At 49.1% G+C, this 12,892-nt stretch overlaps 1 protein-coding gene across 2 annotated transcripts in view; it reads right to left on the bottom strand.

The window, feature by feature from the left end:
- Positions 1-9,203: 9,203 nt before the first annotated feature.
- The window catches only part of MTM1 (myotubularin 1), a 96,330-nt gene continuing 92,641 nt past the window's right edge, over positions 9,204-12,892 (bottom strand). For both annotated transcript variants that reach the window (XM_041741471.1, XM_041741472.1), the window contains one exon: positions 9,204-10,947. In XM_041741471.1, coding sequence (XP_041597405.1) covers positions 10,780-10,947 — 168 coding nt within the window. In that variant the 3' untranslated portion in view covers positions 9,204-10,779. The remainder of the gene's footprint in view (positions 10,948-12,892) is intronic.

Below are 12,892 nucleotides of genomic sequence, written 5' to 3'. Positions count from 1 at the left end.
CCAGGACCCTGGGATCATGCCCTGAGCTGAAGGCCAATGCGCAACCACTGAGCCACCCAGGTCCCCGTCTTATTTATATTTTCTAAGTTTCCTGAGACTCTCTTTTGAAATGATTGTGGGTATTGGCTACAAAACAGAAAAACATAAAGCTACGGATCCTGTGTTGTTTTCTCAGGGTGGTAATTGTTTTCTGGACTGTTCGAACTCAGTCCTAGAACACAGGATGCTGGGCCATTACAAAGGCAGGCCGCATAAGCAGCATTCCACGATTCAACCTTCAGTTACTCCTGCGCGGCAGAGATACAAATCATCCTCATAATGATGATGTGCAACGAGTCCCGGCCTGTTTCTAATTCAGGAGATGGGCGCCCACGAAATTCTGCCCTTTTGTTCGGCCCCCTTTCCCTTTGTATGACCTTCTGGAAACAGATGCTCGGTCTCTATTGCAAAGCACCAACAGAAACCACAAGTTGCCCTGTTATGCATTCCCTGAAGAAAACACGATGACAAATGATTATGGGACCTCGTAGGCTGTACCCACCAGGGACTGATCAGGAAATTGAAACCATAGGGTCACTTGCACACAGGGAAAGTTCAGCAGGGAAAACTGCTAATGGGATTGGAGTCACAGAAGTTTGACTAGCAAGTAAAGAGATGATGGCTACTGAAAACACTGTCACAGTCACTGATCCTCCCCAGAGGAGGGGACACGCGCCCCCCCCCACTGGAGGTCACTCCGGAAAGCACCAGCGTCCATCACAAGGTGGGGGCCAGAGGGGGACGAGGGCAAGAGCTTTTATTGAGGTTTCTAAGGGAAGGGATGGGTGAGGCAAGGCAAACAGGTTTAGGATTGGCCAGTTTGAGGAATGTCTGCCACTTCTGGGGCATCCAGGTCGTCCCCGACTGCCTGGCACCTGGCTGTGCAGTGGTTGCAGCAGGACAGGGGCCTGGAGCGTGAAAGCATTTAGCCAAAGGAGGTGGTTGGAAATAAGGGCTCTGGACTGGTTGGGTCACATTTGTAAAGCGTGCTTGCAGGACAGTTATTTGGCATCTCTGGGAGCTGACTAACCCTGGGGGTCGGCGACGCAGCATATACTGAAGCATCAGAGCACAGAAAATGAAGGGCATGCTTAGTACACGCAGGAGCCAGCACGGAGGTTGCTGCGTGCTCGGGAGCCGGGCCCTGGAGGAAGCTGGGCTTTGCAGGAGGCTAGCCAGCAGGCTCACCGGAACGAGGCCCACGAGGCAGGGGAGAGGCCCACCCCTTTATTCTCCCGGTATCTCTCCAGCACCCTCTACTGACCAGGATCAACACCGTAGCAGTTGGTAAAGGAGAACTAGTTACAGAGCCCACCTCCATGATCACAGAGCAGCTAAACAGGGGTGGATTTGGAGCCAAGTCGGGTGCAAACAGGTGCCGAGGCTCACGGACGTGGCGGGCTAGAAGACGTAGCACTGAGTACTCGGGTGTCCTCCTCTTTCCCATGCACACCCCACTTGGCTGCCTCCCGCCTACCAGAGCCTGGACCCCGCACAGCTCCTGCAGGTGCACAGGCGGGTGCTTTAAGCATCTTGTCCAGACTCCCAGTCCACACAGCACGGCGTTGCACAGGAAGCCGCCTCCGTCATCTGTGATGCGTTATTCTGGGGGCTTCTGTTGAAGGATGGCGGTTTGACCAAAATGTGGGTATTGCCTGGAATGAGAGTCACTGAACACTTTTTACAATTTAATTTTTAAAAAGATTTTATTTATTTGTGAAAGACAGAGAGAGAGAGGCAGAGACACAGGCAGAGGGAGAAACAGGCTCCCTGCGGGGAGCCCAATGCTGGCCTCGATCCCAGGACCCCGGGATCACACCCGGAGCCGAAGGCAGATGCTCAACCGCTGAGCCACCCAGGCGCCCCATCTGAACATTTCTTGGTGAACTAGCCGCACAAAATTACTTGGATGCCTTAAAAAAAAAAAAATCAACAGACTTTCTTTCATTTTCTTTTTTTTTCTTTTGAGCAGTTTCGGGGGTGAAGGAACAGCAAGTGGAGGAAGAGAGGAACAAACAGGTGGAGCAGAGGATTTTTAGGGCAGTGATGGGCACATGTGTTCATACAGTAGTCAAAACCCACAGGCTGTCCGACACGGAGGATACACCCTAGGATAAACGATAGAATTTGTTGTTTGTGGTGACATGTCAGTGGTGGCTCATCAGTGGGTGGGTAGTGACAGGTACCCAGGAACCCACTGTACTTCCCACCCGGTTTGCCTATCAGCCTGATGAGATCACATATCATCAAATACGTGTTTTGCAAATATTTTCTCCCACTCTGTGCCTTGTCTTCTCATTCTCTTAACAGTGTGTTTCACAGAGCAGATGTTTTGAATCAGAACGTGGTCCATCATGTCAATTTTTCCTCTTTCATGGGTTGTGCTTTTGGTGTTTGTATCTAAGCACTGATGATTGCTAAACTCAAAGTCGCTTTGATCTTATTTCTTTAAAGATAAGACACATAGTAGTCTTGTAACCTGCATCCAGTGGTGTGCTGGTAAAGTTGTCATTATCAGCTCTCTGAAATTAAAAAACAAAAACAAAACTGGGTGCAGGGGTGGCTCAGGGCGTGATCCTGGGGTCCTGGGATCAAGTTCCGTATTGGGCTCCCTGCAGGGAGCCTGCTTCTTCCTCTGCCTGTGTCTCTGCCTCTCTCTCTGTGTCTCTCATGAGTAAATAAATAACATCTTTAAAAAAAATAAAAATAATATAAAAAGTTTTAAAACCACCCTGATTTGTAGCATCTGCTGACTTCTGTGGTCTAAATCCTTCCACCCTGGCCAGCTGCAGACCACCCTGTTGACATTCCTGAATACTGAGTAGCTCATGAGCCCGTACAAGTCCTCTCCTGGTCTGTCCTTTCTGTTGGTTTCCCCCGAGGGTATCTTTGCTTTTCTTTTTCTTTTCTTTTCTTTTTTTTTAAACTGTGAAGGGTTCATTTTCTTCGGAAAATCCTCTGAGAATTCCCAGAGGCCAAGGAGGAAGAGGGCCTCTTCTGGAGAGTATTGCATTTGCTGCTGTCAAGCACGAGGGGGCGCCACCAGACTGGTGCCTGGGATTTGTCACTGCTCAGTGGTGAAGTCAATTAGGACTACGTAGTCCAGAGCCCGCTTCTCAGGCGCGTTTTCATCTTCCTCCTCCTCTGCTCTGGGCCATTTTGAATTTGCTTACAGCCCTCTGATATTACAGACGTTGCTGAAGGAAACGGAATTAAGCAGGCGTGGTCCGCCCCGCCCCCCCCTTGGGGGGGCTCTATCCTTGTATTCCTTTCCTACCGGTGCTAGAACACATTGTTAACAAATTGATCGACCTTAACGATGTAGGTACATCTATTCCCATGAAGTTCTGTAGGTGAGAAGCCTGACACGGGTTCACTGGACAAAATCAACCTGTCAGTGTGGTTGTGTCCCTTCCGCAGGCTCTGGGGGACACTCCATGTCCTCACCTTTTCCAGCCTCCAGAGGCCACCACATTCCTTGGCTCCCGGCCCCTTCCTCCACCTCTAAAGCCAGTGATGGCGAGAAGGGCCCTTTTCCAATTTTAAGGACGCCTGTGATCACATTGGACACCCATCCCCCCCCCCCCGGTATTCCAGCATGATCTCCCCGTCCCAAGGCCAGCTCATTAGCCCCCTTCATTCTAGCTGCAACCTGAACTTCCCTTCTCTAGGGAACCTCACGTAGTATCTGTTTCTGGAGATTGGAACGTGGACATCTTTGGGGAGCCACGATCCTGTTCCCACACCCCTCCACAAACATTGTCTTATCTGTACCCACAGTATTCCCCTGCTGCTGAGAAACAGAAGTCCCTTCTGTTGTTCCAGGCAGACCCCTCTCTGTCTGTATCCTGGGGCTCATGCCCACTCTGGGGCCTTGTTCTTTCATGAATCTCTAGCTCTGCACCAACTCCATCCTCCCCATGGGTGATACACTGGTCTCTTCCTTCAAAAAGCACATTCTTGGGGCACTTGGGGGGCTCAGGTCATGATCCCGGGGTCCTGGGATCTGCTTCTCCCTCTCCCTCTGCCTGCCACTCCCCCTGCTTGTGCGCTCTCTCTCTCTCTCTCAAATAAATTAAATCCTTTTTTTTAATTTTTAAAATTTATTTATGATAGTCACACACACACACACACACACACACACACAGAGAGAGAGAGAGAGAGAGAGAGAGAGAGAGAGAGAAAGAGAGAGAGAGAGGCAGAGACACAGGCAGAGGGAGAAGCAGGCTCCATGCACCGGGAGCCCAATGTGGGATTCCATCCCGGGTCTCCAGGATCGCGCCCTGGGCCAAAGGCAGGCGCCAAACCGCTGCGCCACCCAGGGATCCCTCAAATAAATTAAATCCTTTAAAAAAAGAAAAGCATATTCTCCTGGTCCAGTCTCCCAATAGCTATGACCCAATCTCTTTTCTTCCTTTAGAGTCAACTCTCCAGAAAGAACAGCATGGCCTTGTCCATCCTTCTTTCCCTGATTCATGCATTCAGATTAATATTTATTATGTGCCTACTACGTGCCAGGGGCCCTGTTGAGTGATTCTATCCCCATATCTGTGTTTCTGTCCGACGTCTTTTGTGACCTTCAGGCTTTTATCCCAGTCCGTGTGCTGGGTGCCTCAGCACTGCCCCGATGTGCTCCTCTACTTATCTGGATTCCCGGCCCACTCTCCATGTCTGGTCAACTACCAGGTCCTCAAACCAGCCTGTCCCCAGTCTTGCCACCCTGCCACCCACCCTCCACTGGCTGCCATAGTGGTTCATGTTTTATCATGTCTCTTCCCTGCCCCAGGGGACTCCCTCAGTGGCTCCTATGGCATAGAGAAGAAAGTACCAGTTCTTTTTTGAAAGATTTTATTTATTTGAGAGAGAGAAAGACAGAGAGAGAGAGCGCACAACGGGAGGGGCAGAGGGAGAGGGGGGAAGCAGACTCCCCATTGAGCAGGGAACCCGACCTGGGACTCAATCCCAGGACCTCAGGATCATGACCTGAGCCGAAGGCAGACGCTTTACCGACTGAGCCACCCAGGCACCCCAGAAAATACCAGTCCATTAATCAGCCCCCATGGACACATCAGTCATCTTCTCCCAGCTCCATGCCCTTCATGATCTAGGAACACCAGCTTTCTCTGGGTCCTGTACACACTGCATCACGTTTAAAGCGCCGGATGCTTCTGTTGGCACCATTCCCTTCCATGGTGACGATTTCTTGGCTTCTCTTTGTTGTTTTACCACGTATCTACGCCCGAACAAGGGTTTTGTTTGGTCTCGAACTTATGTGAATGGAACAATATCATGTATGTTCTTTGGAATTTGGCTTCTTTCAATCGACACGCTTAGGAGTCATCCGTTGTGTGCAGCTGTAGTCCGATCACCCGCCCTGGGTGTGTAGAATTCCATTGTGCAAATGTGCCACAATTCATCTGTTCTGCTGTACGTGGCTACTTGAAGTGTTTCTAGTTTTTGTTTTTGTTTTTTGGTGGGGGGGCTGCATTAGAGACAATGCTGTTATGAATATTCTTGTACGTGTCTTTTGGCGCATAGAGGTTCTCATTTCTCAAGAGCATCTACCTACCCAAGAGGGGAAATGCGATGTCACAGGGTAGGCACCAACCTTCCCGGGCGAGGCCAACAGGTCCTTAAGGCGGTGTTGGAGAACTCCTGTCGGCTCACAACCTTTTCGATGCTTGCGATTGCCAGACTTTTCAACCGTTTTGCCAATCCGTGGGTGCAGGAGAGTGTCGCACTGTGGTTTGAGTGCTCATTTCCCTGGAGACATGTGACGGAGCCCTGACAGCATTCCCGAGAAGCTCCTCCCTGGCCTCCCATCCTGGCCCCAAAGCCCTCCATCTGCCTTTGCCAGAGCAAGCGGCACGGTGCGTGGGATTTGGCAGTTAAGTGAGCTGTCTTCTCTCTAGGCTACTTGAAGGAGGCCATCGTTTTACTCATTTCTGTTTCCGAATAAAACCCAGATGGCCCAGGTCTGGGTCATAGTAGACAGGCTTTGTTCAAGTGACCTGACTTTAGAAAAGCTAATTCTGGCTCTCAGCCTTCATCTCATCTATAAAATGACAAAAATAAATAAATAAATAAATAAATAAATAAATAAATAAATAAAACAAAACAAAACCCAAACAAACAAAAATATCAATTTTAAAAGGTTGTCGGGATGCTGGATAGTATAGTGTTTGGTACATACGCCCTAGTAAATGGCTCCCTTGCCTCCATGTAGGGACCAAGGGAATTGAAAGCACACAGTCTGGATCTGGGTAGATGCAAGGATAGAAAGGAAGGGCCGGGGGGTGCGGGGGTACCCAGAGGCAACTGTAAGTCTAGATTTTGTCTGAGAGGTCACAAAACGGGACTGAGCTGGCCTTTACCTAACGTAAAGCTGGTAATGGGAGAGCCCAGCGGTGTCCTGGCCTCTCACCCTGCACCCATCCACCATCCGAAGTTTAAAGGGGCTGGGCTGCAGTAGGTGTTATAATGCCCGCCCCCCCAGATGTCCACATCCTAATCTCTGGAACCTGGGAATCCAGTACCTTCCACAGCAATGGGGCACTAAGGTCCCAGGGGGACGAAGGCTGTCAGCTGGCCCTGAGATGGGGGTGGGCCTGGGTTGTCCAGGTGGGCTCCACATAACTGCCAGGGGCCTTTCAGTGTCACTGAGGGAGGCAAAAGGTCAGAGCCCAGACATTTGAAGAGGCTCTGCTGCTGGCTTTGGAGACAGGGGAAGGGGTCACGGTCAGGGGAGGCAGGCAGCCTCTAGGAGCTGGAAAAGGAAAAGGACTCTCCCCTGGGGCTTCCAGAAGGAACACAGCCCTGCCGACACCTTGACTGCAGGCCAGCAAGACCCATTTCAGACTTCTGACCTCTAGAACTGTAAGAACACAAATGCCTTGTGGGAGAACCAATCACCACTGAGTTTGTGGTGATTTCGTGCAGCAGAAACAGGAAACTAGTGGGTGAGGCGAGTGTTGTGTTGTGCCATAGATCTTGTATCTGCACGAGTAATTAAAGTGCATTTTCTGGGAAGGGTTGTGTGAGTAGTCAGGGACCTTCCCTTCGAGAAGGTGAGGCCCATACCCTAGCTGAACAGATGGCACACTGAGGCCTCCAGATCCATCACATCTGGGAGCTGGGAGGGTCTCACACCTTCCAGCCAAGAAGCAGTCCCGGAGCTGAGACTGGAGCCCAGGTCTCCATGCATCCCCACTAACACAAATTTGTGTGATCACTCCCCTGAAACGAGGTGAACTTTTTTTTTTTTTGTAATTTATGAGGAAGGCACTGGGAAACGCAATCAATCTCCGGAGCACAGGAGTCTTACCAGGAAATGAGTAAGTCATGTTGTCCAAAGCCACTGGAAAACGAACTGTGAGGACCTGTCATGTGTAGCTCCCTAAGTACGTTACCACCTTCTCGAAGGACTAATCCATATCTGAATCCAAGCCTCATAAGGAAACGAGGATGCTTCTTTGCTTTGCCGATCTTTCATCTTCCAAATACATTCAATACAGACGACTTTGCTAATAATTCCTTAATTAAGTGATAAAGCCGCCAAGAGATGTGGGAGGATTAGAATCAAGTATTGGTATTCCAGCATCGTGCTGTTAAAAAAAAAAAGTGATTCTGTGAACCTCAAATGACTCGATTGCAAGCTATTTCAACCATGACATTTTTCTGCGAACGTGCTAATCCTCCTTGTCTGTGGGATGCACATGGCATACATTTCTTATTTGCTTTGGGGGTCCCCTGTGCTTCTGCTGTGATGGCCACGTCCTCCAGACAGATGTAGATACTGTGTGAAAAATTCTTGTATTTAAGACCGTTCCCTATAGATAGTCTTCCTTTTGCCCTAATGCCCCAGATGCCACAAGAGCTGCCCGAAGCACTGACACTACCAATCTGCGTTCTGTAGAGGGGGCTGCAGGTGATGAGCTACTCAGCTTATTTTCAGAGTTTTGAGGTATTATTCCTGCCCCCAAAGCAGGATAAGCTTCGGTGCATTATCAAAAGTAGATCAGAAAGTGCTAGGACCATATTTAGGAAAAACTACTGTATCATCAAATATATCTGTGACTCCAAATTATTTGAAGGGCTGTCCCAGGAAGAGAGATTGTTGTATGTCATCCCTGAAGACAGAGCTAAGGCTAGTCACTGGGAACTCGAGCGAGGTAGAGTTCAGCATAACACCTGTGCGCATCTGTTTGGATGCCGTGGGACTTCGGGCATGGCAGTGTCGCCCTGGAGTCCCGATGCTCTCCTGCATTGGAACAGGGATAACAGAATGCCATGTAGCCCATGAGGCTGTAGTGAGCACTCAACGTGGTGACGTCTGGGGGAGAACCTTTGCAGACTAAGTCAAATACTAAAAAAAAAAAACACACACACACACACACAAAACACTTAATTTTTTAAGAGTCCTCTTCAGACTTTTAAAAAATGATTAATTTCAGTTTACTGCTAGAACTATTTAGCATTCTTTTTTAGATTTTATTTATTTATTCATGAGACACACAGAGAGAGGCCAGAAACACAGGCAGAGGGAGAAGCAGGCTCCTCGCTGGGAGCCCGATGTGGGACTCGATCCTGGGACCCCGGGATCAAGACCTGAGCCAAAGGCAGATGCTCAACCACCGAGCCACCCGGGGGTCCCCTGTTTAGCATTCTTAGAATGCACATCATTTCTAATTGGCTGGACGATCTGAAGACAATTTTTAATTCTTACCGTAAGAGACACCGAGGATGACTTACTTCACCAACGTCTTACCCTCCCTTAACATCAGTCACTGTGTTCCACATCCGGAGTCTGAAGTCTTGTGTCTATGCACACCTGGCTCTTTTGTGGAAGCTCTCTGGACTTTAATAAAGACAGCTGAATGAGGGTGGGGGGCTGGGGTGACTGGGTGACGGGCACTGAGGAGGGCACTTGATGGGATGAGCACTGGGTGTCATACTATATGTTGGCAAATGGAATTTAAATAAAACATTAAAAAAATTAAGACAGTTGAGGCCTAAAAAAAAGCACCGCTAATACACTGAAATGCACCAAATCGTTGCAGTTTTGGGAGAGTCCTGCAAGGCCACTAGTAAGACCAAGAACATGTGAAGAGGAGCCAGGAAAAGACACACAGACACACGCAGTTACAGGCCTGAAAACAGAGTGCTGTTTTAGTTAATACATTTATTACAGCAGGTCTTTAGTCATTATTGTCATGAAAACCTTTTCATGATATTTCACAAAATCCTTTAAGCTATTAGTATTAGCTTTTTTCTTTTCATGGAGTGACACTTTGTTAATTTATGAAATATTTACAGCGTTTACAAAAAGCAAGAGAATGTCTAATAAAATTTCTTATACATACAAAATTTATACATGATACTACTGTATTTGAGATGTCTTATTTGGTAGACCAATTAAGCTATGACAGAAAATAATTTACAAAGATATATTTAATCTCTCTTAATTCATTGAAAACAAAACCATATTAGCTATAAATAGTCCTTTACAATTCACTGTAAAACATTAATTGTTTTAACTGTAGCCTTAACTTTTACAAATATACTTAATTAGTTCAGATATCAAATAGAACTGCATTTGAAATTTCATTCATTATTATTACTACTATCGTCTACAACAACAACAACAACAAAAAAAACCCCAAAAAACCTGAAAAAGCAAACTGCCGGGTACACTTCAAGTAAAAATTTGTAGAACCAGTTTAATGCACGCTTGGGGGGAGGGGCATCCAACACCGTGTCAACTGAGATACAATACTTTCAAGAATATGCTCAACAAATGTACATCTGTGGCTTCTGTTTCAAAGAATGATGCTCTAGCAACAGCCCATGCGTCCAAGATGGTGAACCCTACACTTTGGCAGATAAGCTGGTCAGACTAGACTAGAGACGTTTGCGAAAACATTCACTTTAAGCAGCATAATGCCCCCGACATCCTCAAACAGTGCTAGAAGGGGTTTCCCACAACCTGGAAATGGGTCAGAATTTGAGGCAAGCTCGTGGGACAACTCAGAAAAACAGAACTGGCAAAAAGTTAAATAAAAAAAAAAAATCAAATCATATCTGACTGGGCCACATCGGTGTAATATAAAAATATGCTCCTCTTGAAAATTAGGGGGAAACACGTCGTCTTCCAAAATTTCAAAATAATGAAAAACTCATCTACACGGCCATTTCTTTTAAGTCACCACTTAACGATGGTATATATATAGTTTGGCAATTATTTAAACACCTTGCTTTTGGATGATGCCTCAGAAGATGAGCCCGATTTGGTTTTGGCAATCACATCTTTCACATTTGGGTTCGTTTCCGATAATCCAAAGCAACGACTATAAGCAGCCTAAAGAAGATCCAGTTCACAAACATGTTTTTCCCCCTTGAGTTACCAACGGTGTCGTTCCGATGAAGCCCACAAAATACATATTGTACACACAGCTATTTCGAAAGAGCTCAATTAAATTTCAATTGTATCTTTCAGAACCGGTTCTGGAAAGCTGTCAGGATTTTCCAAAACCCCACCTTGGCTCCTTTCTTCCAATTGCCCTGTAGACACTAGTTTTCTTGTAATATGTTTTCTAGAAGGCACATATTCAAGAGTTTAAGATTACGTTAGTTCAAGTTCTACACGGAGGCAAAGGTTTTAATCTACTCTGTACAGAGGCCCCGAGTGAGGGTGGGCTCTCTCCTTTCTTCGGGGTCCTCGCTGGCCCCGGGGACCCCGGCTCAGAAGTGTGTGCGCACGTGCGGCATCATCTGCGAGGGCCCGGCCGGCGAGGTCGAGGGGTCGGGCAGCTTGGCCGAGCTGGCGAGCTGCAGCTCCTCGAGCCGCTGTATGTATTCGTCACGCAAGGCCAACAGCTCCACGTACCGCTGCTCCACTGGGTTGGGCTGCTGGAAAGAAGTGCACACGGGCATTAGGACTTGTCCCCACGGCCACCGGCCCACCAAACCCTGCTGCTGACCCTGACCGCACACACGTCTAAGATGCACTAAGGCCCCTGGGGGTGAAACCACACCTGGCGCTTCGCCACCAAGAAATACGCCCGTGTACACACTGCCTGGCACAGGCCTCACCATCATTTATTTTTTAAAACATTTTATGTATTTATTCATGAGAGACGCAGAGAGAGAGAGCAGGCTCCCCCCGAGGAGCCTGATGTGGGACTCGATCCTGGATCCTGGGATCACACCCTGAGCTGAAGGCAGGTGCTAACCGCTGAGCCACCCGGGTGTCCCCTCTCACCATCATTTTTTTTAAGGCTTGCCAACCCAGATGCACCTTCGGTCTCCTGCATCCCTATCTCCCTCACCCTCATCCCCAGGCCCCCTGCCCTCTTGGGTCCCCAGGGGCAACCGCTCTTCTCAAGGTGGCGTGTGGCCCTCTTTCCCGGGCACACTTCTGCTCCTTTTCCCATCCGTGGGTATCTAGACATGAGATGCACTCTCATGTTTCGTTCTTGCGCAAGTTGGCATCATTGGCGCTCCTCTGCATCTATTAACTAGCTTTCTGGCCCGTGCTTCTGAGTGCGAGCCCCGTGGAGTGCCACTGAACGAGTACGGCACAGGTGAGGTCCCCACACCCGCGGTGACAGGTGAGCGGTGATGCCCGCTGCTCCCCGCGCCACGTTGCCCGGTCCTTGGACACAGGTCCTCCTCGCGCACATCTGTGAATGTTCCTGGACAGCACTTTCCAGGGGGTGGGGGGTGGGAGTGAGGGGGGTCTCTTCGGCTTTATCACATGCTGCCCAACCGTCCTCTGAGGCGGCGGGTACGACCTCATACTCCCACTAGTGACACCTGTGCCTCTGCATCCTCAGCAGCGCTTGGGAGCACAAGGGCAATTTTTTTCCTTTTTCTGCCCAATCCAGTGGGTCTCTGGTGCGTCTCAGGGGTCTCGGTTGGCCCTGTCCTGCTCTAGCACCTGTGCACGCGCGATTGCTCACAGGAGCTCGGAGCTGAGAGCGCAGCTCCAGAGCCCGTCAGCCTCGCTGCGAATCGCGGGCCTGCCTCTCACCTGCCCTACGACGTAAGCCTGGTGCCTCAGTTTCCCTACCAGTCCAATGGGGAGAAAATGGCCCAGACCTCCCGGGGTTGCTGCGAGAGTAAGGTTGGCCAATACCGCCCACGTCCTTCGTGGATGACTAGGGGGTCTCGGGGCCGTACAAGGCTTAGATGTCACGCTGGAGCGGAGAGCAATTCTCTGCAGCAGGTGAACTTTTTATTTTATTTTTTATTTTTTTAAAAGATTTTATTTATGAGAGAGAGAGAGGCAGAGACACAGGCAGAGGGAGAAGCAGGCCCCATGCAGGGAGCCTGACATGGGACTCGATCCCGGGTCTCCAGGATCAGGCCCTGGGCTGAAGGCAGAGCTAAACCGCTGAGCCACCCCGGGCTGCCCAGGTGAACTTTTTAAACCTTTGCACTGATGTATAAGTTACAGGCTGGCATGTGTACAAATATGAAGATGTGGGACGCCTGGGGTGGCTCAGTGGTTGAGTGTCTGCCTTTGGCTCAGGGCGTGACCCCGGGGTCCTGGGATCGAGTCCTGCACAGGGCTCCCTACAGGGAGCCTGCTTCTCCCTCTCCCTGTGTCTCTGCCTCTCTCTGTGTCTCTCATGAATAAATAAACAAAATCTGAAAATGTTCCGCTCTGTGAGCCTTTACACAGATGTGCACAACTGTGATCACATGCCTCAGGCCAAGATACACGATAGGACGGCCTCCGGAAGACTCCGTCACCGGTGTGTTTTGAGGTGAGCAAAGGCAAGCTCCTAAAAAGCTGGAGCAGTATATGAGGACATGAAGAAAAAGGTCAAGAGCATAGAGAAGCGCACTC

The sequence above is a fragment of the Vulpes lagopus genome, chromosome X, assembly GCF_018345385.1.
Source record: "Vulpes lagopus strain Blue_001 chromosome X, ASM1834538v1, whole genome shotgun sequence".
In the NCBI taxonomy this organism is placed as follows: domain Eukaryota; kingdom Metazoa; phylum Chordata; class Mammalia; order Carnivora; family Canidae; genus Vulpes; species Vulpes lagopus.
This window is presented reverse-complemented; position numbering and strand designations above follow the sequence as displayed.